The sequence below is a fragment of the Brassica rapa genome, chromosome A08 (assembly GCF_000309985.2).
Source record: "Brassica rapa cultivar Chiifu-401-42 chromosome A08, CAAS_Brap_v3.01, whole genome shotgun sequence".
NCBI lineage: Eukaryota > Viridiplantae > Streptophyta > Magnoliopsida > Brassicales > Brassicaceae > Brassica > Brassica rapa.
Genome location: NC_024802.2, coordinates 14055534 through 14080200, shown reverse-complemented (window position 1 = coordinate 14080200; position 24667 = coordinate 14055534). Strand labels below are relative to the sequence as shown.

The 24667-nt window shown below is 35.1% G+C and overlaps 3 protein-coding genes across 5 annotated transcripts; all 3 read right to left on the bottom strand.

Annotated features, from left to right (window-relative positions):
* Positions 1–793: 793 nt before the first annotated feature.
* LOC103834606 lies at positions 794–2248 on the bottom strand. 3 transcript variants are annotated; one of them, XM_009110675.3, is made up of 3 exons: positions 1957–2248; positions 1444–1786; positions 794–1315 (listed from the first exon to the last, which is right to left on the bottom strand). In XM_009110675.3, the coding sequence occupies exons 2-3, from the start codon at positions 1716–1718 to the stop codon at positions 928–930; spliced, it is 663 nt and encodes a 220-aa protein (XP_009108923.1). In that variant the 5' UTR covers positions 1719–1786; positions 1957–2248; the 3' UTR covers positions 794–927. The 3 variants fall into 3 exon arrangements, with proteins under 3 accessions (XP_009108923.1, XP_018509551.1, XP_033132503.1); XM_018654035.2 differs by having other exon boundaries at positions 1444–1761; XM_033276612.1 differs by having other exon boundaries at positions 1480–2248.
* Positions 2249–2509: 261 nt separating this feature from the next.
* LOC103834605 (exocyst complex component EXO70A1) lies at positions 2510–8553 on the bottom strand. Its single transcript, XM_009110674.3, has 2 exons — positions 5118–8553; positions 2510–5040 (listed from the first exon to the last, which is right to left on the bottom strand). The coding sequence occupies exon 2, from the start codon at positions 4863–4865 to the stop codon at positions 2832–2834; it is 2034 nt and encodes a 677-aa protein (XP_009108922.1). The 5' UTR covers positions 4866–5040; positions 5118–8553; the 3' UTR covers positions 2510–2831.
* Positions 8554–8972: 419 nt separating this feature from the next.
* On the bottom strand, positions 8973–10405 carry WRKY11 (probable WRKY transcription factor 11). The gene is given in 3 exon segments (NM_001302055.1): positions 8973–9153; positions 9240–9368; positions 9717–10405. Coding segments are annotated over 3 exon segments (999 nt in total).
* Between the last annotated feature and the right edge of the window lie 14262 nt (positions 10406–24667).

The window sequence follows — 24667 nt, the reverse complement described above, 5'->3', positions numbered from 1 at the left end:
GCTTCATTCTGATCATAATTATAACCTTCCCCATGTTGAAACCAGATATAGTAATTTAGCGTGAAACCTCTATTTATTAAATGCTTCCAAACATTTTCACGGTTTGCCAATTTCGAATTGTTGCATTTCCGACAAGGACAGAACATCTTACCACTTTCTTGGGCGAGCGGTGTTGAATCTGCTTGGTGCATAAATGTCTCCAGCCCCGCAAGGTATTCTTTCGTCACTCTCCCGTTAGCATCTCTATGCATATACATCCAATTCCGCAACTCGTAAATAGTCCCAGAGCCAGCCATTTTTTTTTCTTTCACGTTTTTTGTTGTTGGTGTGTTTAAAATGATGTTCCAACATCCATATTTATAGAAAATTTCGAATCTGGTAGTTGTAATTTTACTATGAAATTACGACGAAAATTAATTGTATGGCCAAAAAAAAACGTGAGCCACCTACCAAGTTGGTGGATTCAAAATTTCCTCGTTAAGTACACGTAAAATATTTCGTCGTAAAGCACTCGCGAAATTTACGTGGCTTTTACGAGGAAAAACTATTTCCTCGTAAAAGCCACGTCAATTTACATCGTCTTTACGACGAATATTTTTTGTCGTTACCTTACGACGAAATAACGATGCTTTTCTTTCTCAACGTACTTTCCTCGTAAAATCAACGTTTTTTTACGAGGATTATTTTTCCTCGTTAAACTTCCTCGTTAAAGTTACGTTTTCTTGTAGTGATATAAAATGAGGTTTTAACTTTATAAGAATATGGGTGATATATGATAATACGATAGTTAAAAGATCGGTAACCCACATCTTAATGACTAGACAACTATTCTATCAAATCTTCAATCAATTATTGCCAACGAAACTTATTCTACGCTGACAACAGAAACAAACAAACAAACAGAACACAAGTGGAGAAAATAATGGATTATCGATCATCATCTTGAAAACTAGTTAAACATAAGCAGCTATGAGTTTGAACCACAAAATCTCTATTATTCGTTGTCATCTTCATCCTCTTCTCTTGCAACTTACTAATTTCATCATCACTACTATCATCATTATCATAACTGCATTTGTGATCCTCCTCATCAGACTCTTGCAATGCAAGTAAAGGCATGGAACTAAGGTTATTATTAGTCTTGGAGTAGATGCTAAAAGAAGACAGTGATGATCTCCTTAGCTTGTTAGCAATAAGCAATCTCCTTCTCTTGTTCAACGGACTCTCCACTTTCTCTAGATCCTTGGCCTTGCTCGCTTCCATTAAATTCCCAAATGATTTTGATTTCCCTAGGTAATGATTTGATAACCCTCTCCTAAAAATTTAAAACAACAACAAATAATAATTAAATTTCGGAAAATTAATTAAATTTTGGAAATTTTTTTTCTTTTTTTTTTGACAACAATTTTGGAAATTTAATTGATTGATTAAGGAAAAACGTACTTAATAGGAAGAGAATCTTCAAGAGTGGAACCAAACCATGTTCCTCGTGACGAAACGGCACCGTCCTCTTCCTCGTTTGCGCTGCTTTCCCCCGACACGACTACAGATGATGAAGAACTCTCTGATATCTCCTCCGACAGAGACTTAACACATCTCCTTAATCCGATCCCGCTTCCACCGCGGCTAGATTCCTCCGTCAAGAACAGAGCCGCCGGTGCAGCTTTATCCTGCACCGCCGTACCAGCTTCAAACGTCGAACCTGCCAGAAACTCCATTTCTCAGTTCTTCTAGCCTTCTCCTCTTCGACCTCGTCTCCTCCTGTTTATCCACCAACCGGACTTAGCTGTCATCAACCGGCGATGAGCGCAAGTTAAGAGCTCGAGTTAAGAACTAATCTCCGGAGAGAAAGAAAGTTGGCGTATAAAGAATTTATTATATACGCATAGCATGAGTCACAGTATTTGAGTCTCTCTGTGTAATTACGCGTAAATGTTCTAAAAATAGAAATAGTACCCAGAGGGAAAAGACGCTAACGGCGACTTTGACGTTTTTGACAAGTTAATGATGTGGTGGTCTCTGCAGATTGGCTAGCTCTCGGACCTTAGCCGTACGTTTCGGAGTTACTGTCTCCGTTAAGTCCGATGCTGTCCGATGTACCCGATAGTTCAGTGGTCGTTATAACAGCCAAAAACCTTATCCAATTCTCATTATTACTGATTTTCAGTTTGTAAAAAAGGTAAAAGTAGTAAATTTATGTCAGTGAAACCAGATAGGATTTGAACTAATTCATAACGTACTGAATTACTGAAATGATATCTACACGGATTTAACATAATTAGCTTAGTTTTTGCAAGTATAATAATAATTTGAAAGGCACAAACAAACTTTATCAAAGTGAATTTTGGACACAATGATGTCTAAATGCATGAAGCAAAGGGTCTCTCTTGAATGTGATGATTGTATGCAAAAGATTGGCAAGGTGTGAAGAATCTCACTACAGTACTGCCCTCAGGGGTGTAACCAAGTCTAACGAGCTTCCTTGGAGATAAAGAAAGAACAAGGAAACTGTTTTGTTCATACATTTTCCATTATTTAAAAAAAAAATTCATAAAATGTCACAAACGTAGCACAACAATTAAGAACAAGAACATTACTGATCTTCTAGCTATCTCACTAAATAGAATAATCTTAACCCCTAACATGAAACCTCAAGACATAAATGAACTAAGGGGACTTGATCAATGACTAAAAAGCTATACCTAGAGTGACAGTATCTTATATACGTATAAAAAGTCTACATCTGCTTCTCCACTGAAGATAATCCTCCCAGGAGATGGAAGAGCAGACACAACATGATCACATCTTCAGACAACGGAACATGGCTTCAATCATACAACAGCTGAAGTAGTGCGTCTAAGATCAACATCGTTCCTGAGTTTCTCACTCGGCGGTGTACCCTTAAAACTCCCATATCTCATAGGCCTAGGTATGTAAAGAGAGCTGAGAATCTTCTCCAAAGCCACCACAGTGTACCTCACGTACTTGCTCGAACTAGCGTCTTTCTCAACCAACGGCCCATAGTTCTGCATATAGCTTCTGTAAACCGGCACAACAGCTTGAACTATCTGCTGACAAACCCTCTCCCTCAAATCTTTCTCAGGCACGACCCACGTGGACTGCTTCTTATACATCTCATCAAACGCATCGTTAAAAGACTTCAGCCTCTTCTTGACGAGATCACGCGCCGTGGCGTGCCCGCCAGAGAAGAGTATAAGCCCTTCCCTGCTCAAATGGCTTGGGAGCTTACCCCAAGTGTCTCTAAGGAAGACGGTAGCGTAATACTCTTTGTACTGATCATGCTCCTTCAGCCAGGAGTCTCCTAACTGATCTCCAATCCTCGTACCCTTTAAGCTCTTGTATAGATGGTAATGATTGTTCATACCGAAGAAATGAGCTAGCGTTTGATCCGGATAGGCTTTCATCCACGAGTCCATGTTCTGCTCAATCATTTTGATGATTCTTAGAATCTCAACCGTTAGCTGATTCTCTTGAAACCTCTCTGATCTCCAGCTCTTATGTATGAGCAGAACTTGAGTGAGCGTTGATTTGTACTTATCTCCTACAAGTTTATTGCAGTAATCAGTCACAAAACTGACTAGCCTAGGCAGACCGCCGTCGCTAGGCGGCGGGATCTGCTTCTGAATCTCCACCTGAACCAGAAGCTCCCAGAAGATCTCCGCCGCGCCGTCTATCAGCTTCTTGATGAGATCTCTAGTGAAGCTTTGGATCTCAGCACAAGCTGCTCCGCCGAAGAGACGGTTAAAGTCTCCCCTCAGTTTGTTTAAAGAAGTGAAGATGTCTAACAGCTTCAGAAGCTTGATTGGATCTTTCTTGGAATCGGTAACTGTTTTACCAAACTGGAGAAACGCCAGCATCCCCGCTTGAGCAGCGATCTTGGAGAAGCAATCCATCCACACATTTGAACCGAATCTCTCAAACACATCGTTGCAAAGCTTGAACTCTGCTTCGAAAAGATGCTTAACAGCAAACTCTAGATGGTTCCCCCACTGAGATATATACCCTTCTATGCTCTGCACGTCGTTGAACTCGGTTACTGATATGTCTAGATAGTCTAAGTCAAGCGCTTGAAGACTAGCTCTAACGTTAGAGCTCCTCACTTCCACGTATATCGAAACGCACTTTTCGAGTCTGTTATTCACTCTAAGTCTTCCAAGAACGGCTTGCAGTTTGTGGATTACGGTCACAGGCAGCTGAGACGGCGCAATGCACGCTTGCTCTCCTAATGACGGCGACGGAGACGCCATGGGAAGTGGGACGCTGTTGTCCTTCAACAGCCTCCTGAACTCGTTCTCAAGCTTGTCCAAAGCAGCGTCCCTAAGCCCGCCGTCAAGGCGAGCTTTCTCTTGTTGAAACTCTCTCAGACCTCTCAAAGACTTCTTCAGATTCGAAAGATACTTCTCATCAGCAACGCTGTGGTCTTCCAGATACTCGACTATGTCCTCCAGCCACTGGATAGCTAACCCACAGTTCTCGCCTAGGAACCTCAAGGCTTCCTCTAACCGCTTTAATACGGCTAAGTAGCCGGAGAGATCGTTCTTGGGGTCTGATAGCAAAGACTTCTCGAGTCCGTGGACAGCGTCGAACACCTTGAGGACTGCAGCTGCTGGACCAACGGCTCGGTTAATGTGGCCACCGACAGCTACGAGAGCTTCTCTGTCTGCTCGTATGGGTCTTACAGCGGCTTCAAGGGAAGGTAGTCTCTGCTCAATCTCATCAAATCTAGGACCGGTGCGCTCCAAAGCTACACCAATGGCTTTAGATTTCTCTAGACTCGATTTCAAATGGTTAGCTGCAGTTATTAAGCTATGTATCCCTCGTTCCACCATAGCAGGTTCCGCCATTACTAAACTTAAATCAGAATAAGAACCCTAGAAAACTCAGACCTCTCACTCCAAGAAAGCAATTACCTTTCACTTAATAAAAATGGAGACTTTCAATAAATCAAACCAAACCAAACCCAGAAGCTACTTAGCGATAACGCTAGACAAATAAACCTCCACAGCTACCAAGCAACCCCTGAAACAATAAAGTTTTCACCTTTTTAAGAGGAACAACACAAATGAAAGGGATCAAGTAGAGGGAATGTCTTTTACTGTAATGGGTCGCCGGAGCAGAGTCGATCCGGCGGCAAAGGCGTGAGCTTGGCGGAAGAAACGAAACGGCTTGAGATTCTCCAGAGAGAGAGAAGAGAAAGAGAGAAACTTTTTATTGTTTTTTTGACAGTTTTTTTTTTGGCCGACGGAAACTGACAAAGTGCATGACAGTCGAGCACAAGGTTTCATACAGTATCACTTGCGAGTTGCGACTACTTTGGTTATAAACGGAGCTTTCTATTTAAAAAAATTAGATTCATTAAAGTTATAATAACATAACTTTTTGTTTAATAATTTCATTTTTATGTTTTGCTTTTTCTGTCGATAAAATTATGCTTCATTTGTGATTTACTTTTAGAACATTTTCTTTAAAATGTGTATGGACTTTCCGAATCTTTTTTTTTTCTTTTTGCCTTTCTGATTTAGTTTCGTAGACTTGTGATCATCTGCTTTTAGTGGTTACCATTTTTCAACTTTGTGGTAACGTAGGAGTTAGGCCTAAATTTAACTCACTTTGCTTCCAGCATAAATGATGATTTTATTCTTTTGTATGCATTTTTTTAAGTTTTAACATTTGACCGTTGAAAAACTAAAAGTTTAACATTGACCAGATGAAAAATTCATTAAAAGCATTTAAGTTCAATACTTCCTCACTATCCTAACAGAAAAGTGTTATTTTAATATAAATTTTTAAATTAAAACCCAACTTTAACAATATTATTTGAACATGTTAATTATAAAATTAGTGTATTTAAAAAATATAATTTTCATATAACAATAAATAATTTAAAATATATGTGAAAACTTTCTAATTGACACTATTTTTTTGGCGTCAGTTGACAGTACACTATTTATAAAACAGAATATGGTTTGTCTTGAGTTGGTTTAACTTTGGTTGGTTAGATTTGGTTTAGGTTTTTTCTAACACCTAATAGTTAGTTTAATTAATGTGATATGTATGACTAGGGTATATACTTGAATGAATCATACGTTATGTATGACGTCTTCTTTGCTTTTTCAACTATGCTACATATATGATATATCTTGCTGTATAGGAAAATGCATAAATGTAGTATGTGGGGTTTGTCTATTTGCCTCACACTTCATGTTGAGGGCTTTCTGTGTCGCCGTGTCGGCATGATAAAATGTTTAACAAAATCCGAGTAAAACGAATCATGTAAACCAATAGAGAGGTTCATATAAGTACGAGTTACCTATATGAGCTTTTCTATAAAAAAAGTTACGAATTACCTTGTCAAAACTAATGTCAATACAAAATAGCGGTTTGATTGGACCGCACTAGAAAACAGATCTCTGCCATTTTCTATTGTAAGTATGGCAACTAAGATAACGAAGATAAGTGCATGTCAGAGAATAGAAGATGTGGCCTGAATCTGATGATATTATAAATGCTTATAGATTACACTTGCAACACGCGATTATTTTAGAAATTTGTCATACCATATAAAGTCCCAACTGTCACACACTCATTACACATTGTTGACTGTTACGTATAATTATAGATTCAGTTAGCCTTTTGATCATAATGATCAAAATTGATGTAATCGCGTACGTCAGTCGTCAGACTCGTCCCCAAGTTGGTTCAATGTTCATGTACGAGGAAATTAAATAAAACAAAACAAAGGTCCAAAGATATGTTTATGTATTGAGATATAATGTTTATAGTCAAGTCGTTTGGTAGAAGATAATTAAGTTTTACGCAGGGAAATGACCTGCGAGATCCCTCACCGACCTCGTCAATACTTCTTGCTCACTGAGATTCCTAAAGCGGCTATGTTCTTGTACTAATAGGTGTTTAAGATGAGCTTGACAAGTTCCACATGGCACTCCATTCAGGGGCAGATGTAGCTTACGACAGACGTGCCCCTGATATTTAATTTTATTTAAGTAATCAACTCAAAAGCTTGATTTAAAAAAAAATTGGCTCAAATTATATGATAATTCTCCCGGCTAATTTAAAGTTTATAGTAGTTTTCTCAGTAACTCGGTTAAAAGTTCTCCTATATCAGCTACCGATTCCATTACCGATTGATTGTAAGAATCTCTAGTCACATGACTCGCGTTTATTATGTAACTCATCATTTTGTGTCTGTGGATCAACCTCCTAGACGCAATCTTTGATCAGCTTAACTACTTGTGTCGGGTTGACTTTTTGTTACTCCTTGTAGACAGGAAAGACTAGATTTCTGATAGGTCATTTGCCAAGAGATATCAATGTTGATCTAGAAACATAAACACACAAGAGAACACAACAATACACGTTTTTTTTTTAGTAGATAAGTCTACCTCTTTTTGTCTTTTTCATTTTTTTAAATAGAGAGTACAAAAGCAAATAACAAAAATTAGAAAGTGGAGTCATTAACTCCTTACAAAATGGGAACAAGGGAAAGTGGAGAACTGTTTCCTACAAACAAGGAGGAGACTAGTTCTCGTTATTGAATAAGTAAAACAAATGAAAGAAAAGCCACAAGACTCTTAACTGTTGACTTCTTTGTTGCATGTATCCTATCAATTTCCGATGTGGCGATAAGTGCTATGGCAGAGGAGAAAATTCCATTTCTTTATTATTATTTGTTTGTTAGTGTTTTCTCTCTTAGAGTAGGTTGGTTGATTTTACGTCTTTGATGACCAAACGTATTTACGTGGACCAACACCAAAAAGAAACTTGCATATACCAAACAGAGTATTTACGAACATGACGTTTGATTTTGTCTCATCTTGATAAAATGTATTGGAATAGAATATCCCACATCGAAAATTTAATAAAACCTTAAGTAATATATAAAAAGTTTAGATCAACCTACTTATTACTAATTGATTTTAAGTTGGAATCCCTTAACAAATCTGAATCTTTCAAAGTATTCAAACTAATTCTCATAACCGGTAAAAGATAAGTATAACCCTATGGTTTAACTTTCAAGTAACTTTTTTGTTTTATTTACAAAGGTATCTAAAGCCTTGGTTTTGAAAGATTTTGCTGAGAAAGACAGATGAACATTTGTGGCAACAAAGAGCGTACACAAAACTCTTTTACAAATCTCAAATGAGGACTTTTGTACCACATGTTTTGGTGTGGTCGTCTTTGTAAACACATGTTATCGTGTATCGTATTTCCGAAGGTGGGACAAAGTGTTAATGGTCTTTGAACTTTCCTCCCAAACAAGAAGCTGAAACTTTGACCATTATGTTTTTTTCGTACCCTTAACAGAGCGATAAGGTTTTGATACATCGTGCCAAAGTGTCTGTCTTATGGATTGATGTTGATATACTTAGACACATGAAAAATGGATTAAAAATTGTCTAAAGTATTTATCAAAAGATAAAATTGTCACACGCAACTTCGTTCAAGACTCCAAGCTCAACTGCATACATTAATATAGTTGACTCTTAACTTGTCTTCTAACTAACACAAGATAATAAATTGAATTCACATTTATTTAAAGATACGTGACTTCAACACCCAACCTGAACTAACTCATTAATAACTCATTTGACTTTCTAATCATTAATCCCGTAGTCAACTTTACTTTTATTTTAGAAAAAAAAACTTTACTTTGCCACCAACTATATACATCATTTGTATTAATAAAACAAAATAATGATTCACGGAAAAAATGAACATAAGTCCATAATCTTGCGCAATTAATTCCATAACCACTACCTTATACCCATATCGGCAGATAATCTAATTTTATAATGCACCAGGATAATATTTTATAAAAATACATTTCACCAGATTAATTGTGTCTAATCAAAATAATTTTTCTTTAGTAAAAGATTTACAAACCAACCCCTCTAATACTCTCAAAAACAAAAAAACAATACAAGTCAAAGTCATGCCGAAGCAAACACCAAATCATTAACGCCTGAAGAAGAAACATTCTCCTGCATCGCGGACTGGTTATGACGGTGCTCTCCTTCATAAGTCACAATAAGCATCGTTGAATCATCCAAAGCTCGTTCCACATGTTTTCTCGCTGGACACCCTCTAAACGTACTGCACTTGTAGTAGCCACTGGATCATAACACATATAAACACCGTTAGATCTTTATATCATGAACATATCAACGGTTGATAATAGAAGGGTGTATGGTAGTTACCGTGGGTGTGGTGAGCCTTTGATCGGTTTTTGACCGTACTTCCTCCATGAATACTCGTCCGGTGGAATATCGGCGATCTTTGAACTTATCGCCGGCACCCTCACGGTTCTCTTCATCCGATTTTTTCTACTGTAATAAATAAAAGAAAGAAAAATATATTAATTAAGGAAATCTTTTTAATTAAACAAGACCTAATAATTAATTTAACGTGCGCTGTGTAAGCTAGAATGAGCTGGATGCATGAATCAGGGTGTAAAAGTCAACGGTCAAGACCACCCCTGAGTTCTTACAGAACTTTAATTGTCCCTGGTCATTGTCGGAACCAAACCGATAACCGGGAAAATATACTAAACCAGGAATTTATCAATCTAATTGAATAATAAAGTGGCGGTAATAGTCAACTAAGCTTTGAATATTCGCAAATTAAATAACTGAAGTGCGCAGTTGTTAAAGCGACAGGTGGGTGACGTAACATACCGTCTTTTGCAAGGGCAGCCAGAGCCGGAGATCTTGCCGGAAAAGTCCCCCGAGAGCGAGTGCTCGTGCTCGAGGCATTTTTTTCTATAAGGATGAGCGGCTAACGGTGGCCTCCCGGAGGAAGTGACAGGCTGCGACGGAGCAGACGTGAGGAAGATTGAGGATCCCTTTGAAACGCTGCCGTCGCCGGTTATCCCCGACGACATGCACGACGAGCTTAAAGAGACGCTGAAGTTCTCCTTGGAGAATTCAACAATCTCAGAGCTCTTGGATCCGAAGATGGTAGGTTTGGTGAAGTCGAGTGTTAAGCTCGGCTGATTCGAATGAACTATCCTCGACGGAGTCGCAACAACCGCCGCTGGTCTCGTCGGTTGAGAAACTATCGGAGCCTCCGTTTGAGCGATTTTCACGATCTGACTCTGTTGTTGTTTCTGAGGAGACGCCGCGGTGGAGTGAACCGGTCCGCGCCTGAACCGGGCGTGACCTGTACGGTTAAGGAGGGAAATAACCGTTTTGAATTTGGAAACGGTGTAATCGGTTATCTCAGAGCAGTCGACGTTGTTGTGTTTGTCGGGGCGGTTAGAGAGGACACGGATCAGATGCTCCATGCTCTGTAAACCTTGCGATGCAGCCTCCTCTATAGCCGCTTGATCATCTATCTTAGGAAAGCGCATAAGATCGACGGCCATTATAATTTCACTGTAAACTTTTTTGAAGATCAGAGAAGAGGGATCAGAGAGAGAGAGAGAGAGAGAGAGAGAGATGGGGGTGAGAAGAGAGAAGAGAGCATGGCGTAATATATGGGGAAAGGAGGTGACCGGGTCAGGCTGTGAGATTAAAGTCAAACCCGGATCGTTTTGATCTAACGGCTGTGATTGAGTTGAGAGTTTCCCAGGAATAAAGCAATCAAAGTTTGGTCTCCTCTTGTAACTGGGACCCACTCGGCATCCAATTTTAATTAAAGATATTTTTCCAAATAAAAATCATAATAATGGAAAAGAAAGAGAAATAAATTATAAATAACACATAGAATTAAAAATACTCAAATTTCATAATTATTTAGCAAATTTGAAATCCAAATTTAGCTAAAAACAGTACAAACTATTGATTGATGATTAATATATTAAGATTACATTCACTCACACAACAGAGAAAGAAGGACCAGCTGGATTTTGGTTTGAGGAAGAGTTGTCAACAAGACATGGAATATGGATGATTGGGTTAAAAAATAATAATTGAGACATTTGACTTCTTTAGCTTTAATTATATTTAATGTTCTCTCTCGTTAAAATCTTATTTATACTTTCAGATTCAACAACAGCATTTGTCAGCTATAATTACAATTAACTAATTCAATAAGTTGCATATCTAATTGATTCATAACAATTAGGTTTTAAGATTTTTATGTCTCATCAAAATTTTCTTTATACTTTCAGATTCTATAGAGTCAACAATATTTGTCAGCTACTATGGATTTGTTGAATAAAGTATTCAACTTCTGAATTTCCAGAATGGTAATGTTGAAAAAATCACAAGATCTATGTGGATTAATCACATTTGAATATATTCAACACCGTTAAAAGGACATAAATAGCATCCATATTAATGTTGTGGACAATTTCTTCAATAACATATAAAGAATATTACATGTATTAAATTATATTCGGTGGATAAAAGTTTAGTTGTTTATGCATTCCAAATTTTATAGATCAATTAGTTTTTCAACTATTAGGGGGGGGGGGGGTTGTTTTAAGACTTTTATGTCTCATCAAAATCTTTTTTATACTTTCAGATTCTACAGAGTCAACAGTATTTGTCAGCTTTAATTACTGTGGGTTTTGTTAAATAAAGTATTCAACTTCTGAATTTCCAGAATGGTAGTGTTGAAAAAATCACAAGATCTATGTGGATTAATCACAGTTGAATATATTCAACACCGTTGAAAGGATATAAATGGAACCCATATTAATGTTGTGGACAATTTCTTCAATAACATATAAAGAATATTACACGTATTAAATTATATTCGGTGGATAAAAGTTTAGTTGTTTATGCATTCCAAATTTTATAGATCAATTATTTTATAATACATAATTTTTTATTAAAAATATTTATATCAAAATTCATCATTTTTTAGATTTTATAAATAGATACTTGGTTTATTTAATTTGAAAATAAAAATATTTTTACTATAATAATTACATTTTTATGATAAATTTTTTTTATATGTATATACAAAAATAGGAAAAAGAATTTGCAATAAAAATAGTAAAAGAGGGGGGGGGGGGGGGGTTGTTTAAGACTATTATGTCTCATCATAATCTTTTTTATACTTTCAGATTCTACAGAGTCAACAGTATTTGTCAGCTTTAATTACTGTGGGTTTGTTAAATAAAGTATTTAACTTCTGAATTTCCAGAATGGTAGTGTTGAAAAAATCACAAGATCTATGTGGATTAATCACAGTTGAATATATTCAACACCGTTGAAAGGATATAAATGAAACACATATTAATGTTGTGGACAATTTCTTCAATAACAGATAAAGAATATTACACGTATTAAATTATATTCGGTGGATAAAAGTTTAGTTGTTTATGCATTCCAAATTTTATAGATCAATTATTTTATAATACATAATTTTTTATTAAAAATATTTATATCAAAATTCATCATTTTTTATATTTTATAAATAGATACTTGGTTTATTTAATTTGAAAATAAAAATATTTTTTACTATAATAATTACATTTTTATGATAATTTTTTTTTATATGTATATACAAAAATAGGAAAAAGAATTTGCAATAAAAATAGTAAAAGAGGGTGTTGAATGTTTTTTTTTTTACATAAACCATTGTAGGATACAAATGTTGAATAAATATTGAATGATTAGGTAGAGGAAAGAAAAAGTGATGTGGATAGTTAAAAGGTTAAAAAGTGGGTGTTAAATTAAAAAACCATTACATATAGTCTTACAATTAATTCAATAATTTTCATATCTAAGTTGATGACCCTATTAAGGGGGTTTCATAACAGTTAGAATTTAGAGCAAATTAGCTCAATATACTGAAAAGAGTGAGATATCATTGAATTGGGGAAAAATGGTAGTGATGGGGGGAAAAAATTTGAAGGGAAATAGTGTATGGAGTGCAAATAGGGGGGAAGTTGTGTGTAGGGAGTACAAATACTCTAGAATTTAAGACTTTTACCTCTGAGCCACATATATATTATTAGTATCAACGGAAAAAAGTTATCTAAAATATTTTTTTCATTTCTAGAACCTCTTTACTTACGTTTTAGTAAACATAGTCTTTTATTAACATCTAATTCACCTAGCTATCAGCATATAGTGGGAAACAACTAATAATCATTATGTCTCATCAAAATCTTCTTTATACTTTAAGATTCTATAGAGTCAACGGTATTTGTCAGCTTTAATTAGGTTAAGTACAATGGACTTGTTGAATAAAGTATTCAACTTCTGAATCTCCACAATGGTGGTGTTGAAAAAATCACAAGATCTATGTGGATTAATCACAGTTAAATATATTCAACACCGTTGAAAGGGCAGAAATGGAGTTCATATTAATGTTGTGGACAATTTCTTCAATAACAGATAAAGAATATTACACATATTAAATTATATTTGGTGGATAAAAGTTTAGTTGTTTATCAATTCCAAATTTTATAGATCAATTATTTTATAATACATAATTTATTTTAAAAAATATTTATATCAAAATTCATCATTTTTTGTATTCTATAATTAAGGATTTGGTTTATTTAATTTGAAAAGAAAAATAATTTTTCTTATAATAGCTGACAAACCAATATAAAAATAAAGTACAGTGGCACTAAAAATACAAAGATTATTATTTCTTTAAACATATAGCCAGTGACTACCTCGGTAACCGGGTGGTCCCGTTTTTCTCGTATATGAAACCGTCAGATTTTCTGAAGTTTGATCCAACGGTCGAACTTCACAATGTTTATGATTCTATGAGCCTAAAAAGTCTCCTGCCAACTATTTGGTTCTCCTCACTTGTAGACTTTGTAATGTATCATCATATAGTAAGGATTTCTTCTAGGTAGTAGATAGACATATACTACTAGTTTATTATCTACAGTTTTAATATTCTGTAAAAAAATGAGATTTTATAATTAACCCAACAACCGGAAATATGGATATTCAATTACAAACCGATTCAAATAAAGTAATCTATTTTTACGGTTCCTGAACTAGATTCGCTCGACCAATCACCCCTGGCGCGTTCCGTTAGCTCGTAACCATAGTCTTCGGGAATCAGAAATTATTATCAAATTTTAACGTAACCTCAAGAAAGTGAGATTAACCTCGTTTCCTCGGATGCATGGGCTTCTCAAGAAGCTTTCGGAAAATAGACTTATTGTAACTGTCATCATCTATAATTAAGAACTTGACAATTAAAGTGAAATAGACATGGTAGTATCACCTGAGCGAACACCTAGACTCTAACTGTACCATCACTTCTAAAGCCAACCGAACAGCATGAAGCGGGTCGGTTCACAGACACATCAATTCTAGAAAGCATCCAAACCTGCAAGATAAGTCAAATAACACCACCACCTTTTAGAAAGCCTCTAAACCAGTCACGTGCGCACCGATCGCCGGAGCAAACACACACGCTTCTGAAAGAGAGGGTCGAGAGAGGGAGATGTTTAGGAGAGAGAAAAAGGTTTTCTTCAACTTCGTGTGCCAGTTTCAACATTTTACCTTCTTAAAATTTTATTTTATCATTTATTTTTATATATAAAATCAATTTTTTTAAAAAATAAATATTTATATTAATCAGTCCAGAAAGAACATCCAAGTCGAAATACAAATCAGACTCTAACAAAATGATCTATATCAATATATTTGCAAATCTTTCGCATCACCAATAATCACTAGACTATCAATGATATAAAATGAAGTTGTTCTTTGAATGCGGTTTTTCTTTTTGAGAATTACATGTTTACCACTTTCATAGTATCGTTATTCATCTTTACCACCACTAAAAAAACATTTTCAAAAATACATTATTCATTAAGTGGTAAAAGACTCTTATACATTTGTTATATATATATATAATTATTTAAATAAAAAATTAAAAAATAAAATAATATTTTTTTATGTTTTCGGATTACAAATTTCAAATTATTATTTTATACTTTGAAAACATTAAAAAAAAATTATTTTTAAAAAAAAATTCTTTTTGAAAATCAAAAGTTATGTTTGAAACTAGTTTTTAATTTTTTTTATATATATTTTAAGTATTTTTTTATATATTTATTAGAATTTTAAATTTCACATTCCGAAAATCATATCTCATTCCTCAACTCTAAACCCAAATTAAGTTTAGATTAATTAACCACTTTAGGGGTATAAATGTTTTTTTCTTCATTAAAAGTGAAAATAAAAATAGTTAATGTAAATATGAAAAGTGATATTACGAATATCGTATTCGTTGTAATTTTTTTTTTGTACTCTAAGTTGTTAGGGTAATAGACTATACGGGTTAAGAAAAACTATACGATTTAGCTATGTGAAGAGAACGTGTTGTGTGTCAACGTGTCATTGACGCAGACCGAAGCATTAGTTGTTATTTAAAACATTATTTTTTGTCAACGAGTAAACTATAACATGGATTAGTTGACCCGACAAGTTGTATTATTATTGTCGTGCACGTCTATCATCTATGTAGTTATATTGCAATGCAAGAAAATCTCGTTGATCTTTTTCCCACTTAATACATGAGAATGAATATGATCACATCTATTAAATTATTTCTGTTACTTATTCAACTTATAAAGTATATATTAATAATTCTGAAGTTTAATAGTATTATTACATACATGGATCTAACTGTAAATACATATTTGTGATTAGTTATTTCTTTTAACGATGATAATCTTTTATAGTAGCATTACAAAAAGGCCGAGCAATCTCATGATCCACCGACTTCTTCTATCACATGGACTACTCAGAAGTCAGAAGTAGATTAGCATCTCATACCGATGGTTTCACGAACACTATCACGGACTCAACCACGTATCCTCAAACCAAAGAACACCATATATATTCTCGACAACAATTTACGCTCATATGTTTTTCATGTTGTTTTCGCTCGGTACACACTATAAATAAATAAAAACACAAGCTATAAAGAGGCCCACGAGCCTCGTCCATTCTTCTTGTATCTTACAAATATTCTCTCCTAAAATTTGTTCACATGCTTTGATATTATGTGTGTTCTGCTACTGATTTTGTTCCTGAAATTTTGTCATTCTCCTTGATTAGTTTCAACACGCAAAATATATCATAACATATTCCTGTATTTTACAAATAATTTATACAACACAAACTAATCAAACATAACACAAATAGCCAGCAAAACACATTGAATCTGCACCAACCAGTTCCCAAAGTCTACAATACTACTTAACATTAGCACTTGTCGAATCTTTTACGATGCGAATATGCGTTCGAAGCTTCGTAATTCTAATATATCATCATTATATACATGTTCGTTAACATTATATAACTATTAGGAATTGAACGGGCCATAGTTTATTTTCAACATTGAAGTTAGTGAGAATTTTTAAAGATCAAAACAAGTTATACGTACCTCTTTATTATTAAAAAATACGATCATGATTTACACTATTAAATTAAAAACGATTATTATTTCGAATGGAACCCGCCTGATCGAACCACTGATAAGAAGGTTGGGCCCAATGTTATGTAACATTTTCAAGAAGTCAACGTAAAGAATAATAGACATGGTATTATTCTATAAACATTGACTGTGTACACACAATGAACACACGGAACTAATCCCTAAGATGCGCGAAGCCTGCCGTCTTACTGATTATAGGCCAATCAGCTGCTGTAACATTGTGTACAAATTAATCTCCAAGATCATTGCAAACCGCCTAAAACCGATATTGACCAAATGTGTCAGCCCGAACCAGGCAGCATTCTTAAAGGGTCGCAGCTTGGGAGAAAACGTCCTCCTAGCCACCGAACTCATCAAAGACTACAACAAGTCTTCTTGCCTTCGAAGCGCCATGCTCAAGATCGACATACGTAAAGCTTTCGACACAGTGTGTTGGGACTTTGTGATTAAGGTGTTAGAAGCGCAGCAGTTCCCTCCCATGTTCATTACTTGGATCACTGAATGCATCTCTTCACCGAGATTCTCAGTGGCTATTAACGGTGAACTTGCTGGGTTTTTTAAAGGGAAAAAAGGGCTAAGACAAGGTGATTCTATCTCCCCCTACCTATTCATTATGCTAATGGAGGTACTCTCCCGCTTGCTGGACAGAGCCGAATCACAAGGCTCTTATAGGTTACATCCGCTTTGCTCTTCCCCTAAGCTTACACATCTGTTGTTTGCGGATGACTTACTAGTTTTCTCTGATGGGTCTCAATCATCTACTGAGGGGATTAAAGCTGTAATGCATCAATTCAAAGAGTGGTCTGGTTTGGATACTAATGAAGCTAAAACTGAGATTTTTTATGGAGGCTACTCAGCCGTTCAAGCTTCACATCTGAGCACTCAGTAGGGCTTTCGCCGCGGGGAGTTTCCAACCAGGTATCTTGGGTTGCCCCTAAGTCCCAAAAAAATTTCGGCTGCAACCCTCCAACCTTTCCTCGACCGTATTACGTCGAAGGTACATTCCTGGACGGTAAAGGTTTTGTCGTTTGCTGGTAAAGTTACAATGATATACTCAGTGATTTATGCTATGGTTAATTTTTGGAGCTCGGTCTTTGTGCTGCCCAAATCGTTTTATGCAAAAGTGGACTCTCTTTGCTCTGGTTTTCTTTGGAAGAATAGCACTACCTCTGCTGCAGGGGCAAGAGTTGCTTGGGCTAATATTTGCACGCCAAAATCGGAAGGGGGTCTTGGTCTGAGAAAGCTTGAGGATTTTGAGATGGTTTTTAGACTTAAGAGGTTATGGCTGTTTTTCTATGGTTCTGGCTCATTATGGGTCCCTTGGTTAACAAATAATAGGTTTGGGGGCAGAAGTATTTGGTTAATCAATGATTCTCCTAGATTCTCTAGCACTGTTAGAAGCATGCTTCGGCTGAAGCAAGATCTTCAACCCTTCCTACGCTGCAGTGTCAGGGATGGTAACAGGGCCTTGTTCTGGTATGATAATTGGACGGACCTGGGTCCATTGCATCTCCTTTTTGGTTCGTCCGGTCCTAGGGATCTAAGGATACCTCTCAATGCTACTGTAGCTCAGGTAGTACGCAATGGCCATTGGAATCTTCCTCCCGCACGATCTGAGCTTGCGGAAACACTTCAGATTATCTTGTCTACGTTGTTGGTCCCCTCTCCAGTAAACGGTTGCGATGTTTATTTGTGGAGGATTCAGTCTGGTGGCTTCGGTCCGTCTTTCTCTTCCCGGGTAACTTGGGAAAGGATTAGAGCTCCAAGTCCCCTAGTTCGCTGGCATTCTGTTGTCTGGTTCAGAGAGGAAATCCCTCGATGTTCTTTTATTTCTTGGACTGCTTTCCTTGGAAGGCTTCCAACTAGAGACCGTTTGATTTCTCGGGGAATATCTGTTCCGCCAGGTTGTGTTCTTTGCTCCAATGCTGATGAATCTATTTCTCATCTCTTCTTTGAATGTTCTTTTGCGGTTGCTGCTTGGACTCGTTTTTGTGGCAGGTACATGGCGTCTCCTCCCCCGTCTCTACCAGCGATCGTTGACATGTGCCAGCAACTCCAGGGCTCTCATACTCCCCGTGCTGTAGCAGTTCTGAAGCTTCTCAATCAAGTCATCATCTACTCCCTTTGGCGAGAGCGTAATGCTCGTATCTTCAAAGGCTCATCTTTGACTCAAGAGGCTTTCTTCGCAGTGGTTGACCGTGCAATGAGAGATAGGCTCCTGTCTTTGTCTCGACCTACTGTCACTGCACCATTGCCTTCTTTGCCTGAGTTGTATTTTTGGTTCCTCTCCCCTTTTAGTTAAAGCTACTCTCTTTATTTTCTAGTGCTCTTTTGCTCCTTTCTTTCTTGTAATAAGTTGTGTTTCACAACATGTAAACTCTAAAAATGGTATAAATTTTAACATTTAGAACAAAAAAAAATGAACACACGGATTTAACACGCCTTTTGTGAAAAAAATGTTTCCTATCTTCACATTCACGTTTTGGAAAAAATGGTTCCTAACTTAAAATATTCTCATTTTTTTGTCTATGCTTTACCATATTACCAGTGTCTATATTCTATTCTATTCCAGTGTTTGTATTGGCCATGTGTGATTTTTATTAATTCTTTAAAAATATATTTCTTTTTAATTCTAAACAAACAAATACAAAGCTAACTAGTTGTCATCTATTAATTTGGTTTTAATTATTTTTTCTTCATCTGATTATATATTAATTCAAGAGTATAATACAAAATCGAATACAGACGAAAGATATTGATATTTCCATAAGTCAAATCTCAAACAAAAAAACTAAAGTCTAAACACGAAAACACAAAGAAAAAATTGGATAAATCTAAATTAAACTCCTAAATTAAAGGAAGTTATCTATAATAATAATTTAGAGTTTTCTCCCACCTCAAGCAGCCACGTCTTTTTTTTGGTGGGGCATATGTTGCCACGTGTCATCTATCATTCCGCTCACGAAAACTTTCGTAACTATACTATGGGCCGTTTGATGGGTCTTATGTAATGTTTTCTATGGTTTAGGCCCACATGTATTTAGGGCTTCACCACTCTCCGTATTCTGCTTACAAAGCATTGTCGTCTTCAAGTTACAGATGACGTCGTCTCCGATTCCAACTATGTAACGTCTGTTATTGGCAATTATTGGGTGCTTAAATCTGAGCATTTACATCAATTATACAACTCCTTCCACTCTCTAGATTTTAATCAAGCTTATCATCTTTCTAGGTAACCGCCGGAATCTTCACCTATAAATGTGTTTTCAGCCAACGATGAACGGCATCCCATATACGAAATCTGAAAACACGATCCCTGCTACTCACCAACTCAACAATGGCGCAATCCTCTATCTTACCTGGCGATTTGAAAGCTAGCCACTGTACAAATGCCACCGAGGTCTGTCTTCTGAGGTTTAGGGAGGCCAGGAATGTGAAGAAAGGGCGAGAGTTAATAGGTGTCGACATGCTACGGCTTGACGAGAATGTAATCACAGTCCTTTCCTATTAACAATATATATGAGCCTCTGAAATCCTGTTTTCTAATTATATTGTTTTCTCTTGCCAAACAGTTGACCCTATCCAATGGTCCGTCAGTGCCAACCGTCTCAGCCCTTTCCTTGACGTTCAGTGTAGGATCATTTTAAACGTTCAGCAGTTTCGACGTCACAAGGAGCAACAACAAGTTCCGTCTGTCTGAGACTCCCCTCTCCATACACTTCAATGATGGGACGTCTTTTGTAGAGCTAACCGATTCGGTGAAATAAATACCAACTGAACTGTTACGATTTCGTAGACCAGCTACGTGCATTGGCGAACACCAACAGACAACTACCTGGTATATTTTTAATCTTCTTTATCTATCTTGTCGCTTAAGAATCCTACGTTTTAATTTTCAAACATAATCGGTGAGCTAACTGCAATCAGGAGCACTAATAACGATACACACGGGTCGCAGCGCGTAATGCTTACTCTTTGCATAGAGAGGTTGTTTGTACAGTCAAACTCCAGTGGTTTGCGTGTTTTACAACTATATATTCCAACGTAACTCTCATGGAACTCTATATTGCAGTTATATCACCGTGGTCATTAGCATCTTCTTTGCCTTAACCCTTGCATTTTATAACAAACTCGAGAGCTACGGGACGGAACCAACAATTGTACTTGCCACCAGCAGAAATCCGAAAATTGTTGGAGGTCAGTAAGCTAGGGTCTCATTCATACGATAACTAAAATCTTAAACAAACATAGCTTCCATTTATTAAATTTCAGTTATGCAGGTCGATTGTTAATGTCACATCTGGAACACATCTTTACTTCGACACGGAGACCGCTGTTGGAAAAGAAAAGATTGACAAGCAAGTGACCCTCATTCTAATTAGATAGAGACCACTTGGTTCACATTAAGCATGTTTCCATCTGCTTTAGTATATTTTTTGACTGTCATTCAACACTTATCTCTTAATAGGTTGACAGGTGAAGGTACATATGAGACAACATCTTCATCGAAGGTGGTATATGCACAGAAAGAGGCCCTGATCGTTTCAGAGCTAAAGCAATATGTTATCGCTGCCGACCCTCAGGTTCGCTTCTCGTCTAATTTAGAAAGCGCTATGAATTAACCAAACTAATAGATAATGTTTTCTTTGGCATCACAGATAATTGAGTTTCTTTGACCGGAATTCTGCCAGGCTTTATTAAAGATGTTGGTACCTAATCCTAATTTAGTTATGCTGCTACCTAAATTATATAAACGATGTATTTGATATTTTGAAAACAGGAGGATGAAGAGGTTCCTGATGCTCAGCTTCCTGGAGTGAATGCACTAGCTTCGAATGGAGCTGCTGATGAGAACTCCAATGTTGCGCCCCACCATCCATGTCTGCTGATCCAGCTGCCGAAGGTGAACCATCAACCAAACAGCAACTTGATCCGAGCTAGAGTGGATCCAAGAAGGCACGCTTGGCATGAGTTCACATAGATACCTTTGATAACCATTGAATACTTATCACGTGGATACTCTTAACAAAAAGTATTAATGCTTTAGCATCTTTTTCTACTTTTGTTTTCAACTCACTGTAGTGATCAGTGTTTGAATTATTAATGCAAGTTTATTTTATACAGGCAACATTTTGTTAAGATAAGTCAAGTAGTCATGCTACCTTACGTATGAAGTTCATACTTCTAAACACTTGGTAGTCTATGTAAGCAATTGATGATAAAGTTACATGTCTACTAACTTTTTCTTAAAAAATACATAAACCATACAATTAAGCAGTGTACACTTCAAGTATTTCCTCAAAACAAGATTAAAAGCATCAAAATTACGGCATCCAAGTCTCGATGAGTACATCCAAATCTACACTGCCGGTGCCACTGTCCCTCAAATACATGTTACATGTAAATTGTTAAAGATGTACATTTGTTGAAAGGTGTTGACGTATATATATAATATATTTGACGTCCACACCACTAAAAACGTTTGTCCATGTTATCCAAGAATAAAAGTCAAAAGAATAAATATAAACCATTACATTTTTTAAACTCATTTATTTAAAATTTTGTGTTCTCTTAAAAAAAACCATTACATTTTTTAATTCAATTATTAAAAATTTTACGTCCTCTTAAAAAAATATAGTGGTTCTTTCAACTCAAACCAGCAAAATTAAATTTACAATACAATCTTAGAAAGTTTTAAATTTATCATATTCAATTTAAAACAATATTTCAAATGTTCTATAAAATGTTTTGATCAAATGTTCTATAAAATAAAAATATATTTTAAAATAAAACAATTTTTTCGTAAATTCACCCGCCCGTAGGGCGGGCCAACCCCTAGTAGATCATAGAATAAGACATTTGATTTTGGTTTTCATCTATTATCTTTTTTAAATAGTTTTATTTTTAGCGAAGATGTGTTGGACCTAGGTTTAGAATCCTCTTTCTACCGGGTGGTTAGATTATTTCTTTCTTTGTTATGGTGTTCTAATTCGGGTTTTTTTCTAACTCTTCCATTCTGTGATCATACAATATGTCGTTTGAGCTACCAACATTTGGTTTATGTCTTTATGAATCACATGCAACTATCCAAGTATATTTAATACAGTGAAACATTTATAAATTAATAATGTTGAAACTACACCAAAACTATAATTTTTTTATTAATTTATAGAAATATTAATTTATCGATATACTAATTGAACTAAAAATTCAATTTAAAACTATAAAATTATATTATTTTATAGAGATTTTTAGTGTATATTAATTTATAGAGTATTAATTTAAAAAAGTTAAACTGTACATGTATTATAATTCATAGTGTCTACTATGGTATGTCTGTTGTAGGTTTTTCACAAAATTAGTTTCCGTTACGATAAAACAATATAATAGACCTTGAAAGAAAGCCGCAAGGACGAATATGTAAAATAAAAGCTATCATGAGTGTAGAATCCAATGTGGACTTCGTGTAAATTTATACATTCTCCATTCATGCTTTTCTATTATTATTTCTAAATTCAAGTAACGTTGGGTGTCGATATTTTTGATTTATATTGTTTTTTTTTTGTCAATTTTGATTTATATTGTTATTTATTGTTTAAACAAAGAAGCTGCACATGGGTAGTCTCGGAAGATGAAATGTAATACAAAATAAATTATCATATCACGTCACGTAATATAATTTTAAAAGTATACTGCTTGACTTTTGTGTTATATATGTAATTTAAATTAACTGAAACCTATTAAATAAATATACGAATAAATATTCGTATCAGTAGAGGTAGCACAGATCAGAGAGTACCATATTTTTTAGTATTTGTGATTTTCCGACTTACTTTGTTTCGAAAAAATACAAATATTCGGTTTTTCGGATATCCAGAATTTATAGATATTTTGGAATATTCACGAATATTTACAGATACTTTATTTACTTTATACAATAAAGTAAATTTATAAAACATTATAAAAAAAATTTCTCTTAAAATAAACTTTAAATAATATAAAATATAAGCTGAAATTAATGAAACAATGTGTTTTATGAATTTTTAAAATTAATGAATTTTTCGTATAAAAGAAATATTTTTAGAAAAATTGTAGTTCTCGTTAAAGATTTTTATTTTTCTTAATTTTGTTTTGTTTTATAAGTAATTATATATAAAATTATATGCTAAAATAATAATTTTATAAGATTATATATTTAAAATTCTACATTTAGTCATAGATATGCATCTATATGTATATAAACCGGAGCGGTCGGATATCCTCCGCCTCTAAATATTTTAGTATTTGTGATTTGCTTCGCTTTTAAAAGATATTTATTTTTAATAATTGTTTTGCTTCAGAAACTTACGAATATCCAGATTTTCGGATCGAATCGAAATAAATAACGAATCAAATCAGATTTAACAGATAAAATGTCCGGCCTTAAGTATCAGCTAGATAGATTTGATTCTGTTTCAACAAATGTATGAAACATGCTTCATATGCTATCACATCTCCTATATAATAAGCGAAGAATAATAAATATCACTATCATGGGCGGTTCAATTAGTTTAAGATGTATTTATCCTGCGATGACATTTTGGTTTGCAAATTTAAGGCGTGAGACAATCATTAATTCAATTATTATGCATATATTTTTATTAACCATCTGCACCATATATACATCTTTTCTTAAAAATAAATGAATTCTAAAAATAAAATTGGGTTTCAGTCTAATATATTCCTCTAAAATATAAAAGTACTATTTTTTGGGAAAAAAAAATCATGCATAATATCATACTACGATATAGTACTATTTGATAGTACTATTTGATCATAAAAAAATTCATAGTACTATTTGATCAAAAAAAAAATCATCATACTACAATCCAAATATCCAATCTCAATAAAGAGCCAATCTCTGGCTACGGTTAAAATTGGAACTCCTCGGTTAGGTCTTTTTCAGAGGTTAGGTCATTGTCCTTGTAATATTGTGGTTTGAGAGACAGTTTATCTTCACCGGTTATGGTAAGATAAATTTGTTTTCGTGGTGGTAAAGTGATCGGTTGTTAGGTAAGGTAATGCAGGATCCAAATGAATGATCCTAGATGATGTTATATCTTTTATTCATATATCACATTATGGTTAAGTCTCTGTTGAGGCACTGTGGTCACAATTGCTTATAACAAAACATTTGGATGATAAAAGTTGAAGCTGAGGTAAAAAAAATATCATACACAATTCTCCCCTAAATATCTAGTAGTATAACTAT

What these genes read in the sequence shown, in the direction of transcription:
- LOC103834606 (XM_009110675.3), bottom strand. Translation starts at nt 1,718, where the DNA reads ATGGAGTTTCTGGCAGGTTCGACGTTTGAAGCTGGTACGGCGGTGCAG. An exon ending in GAAGATTCTCTTCCTATTAA is followed by an intron (nt 1,316 to 1,443) that starts GTACGTTTTTCC and finishes TTAAATTTTTAG; the next exon opens with GAGAGGGTTATCAAATCATT.
- LOC103834605 (XM_009110674.3), bottom strand. Translation starts at nt 4,865, where the DNA reads ATGGCGGAACCTGCTATGGTGGAACGAGGGATACATAGCTTAATAACT.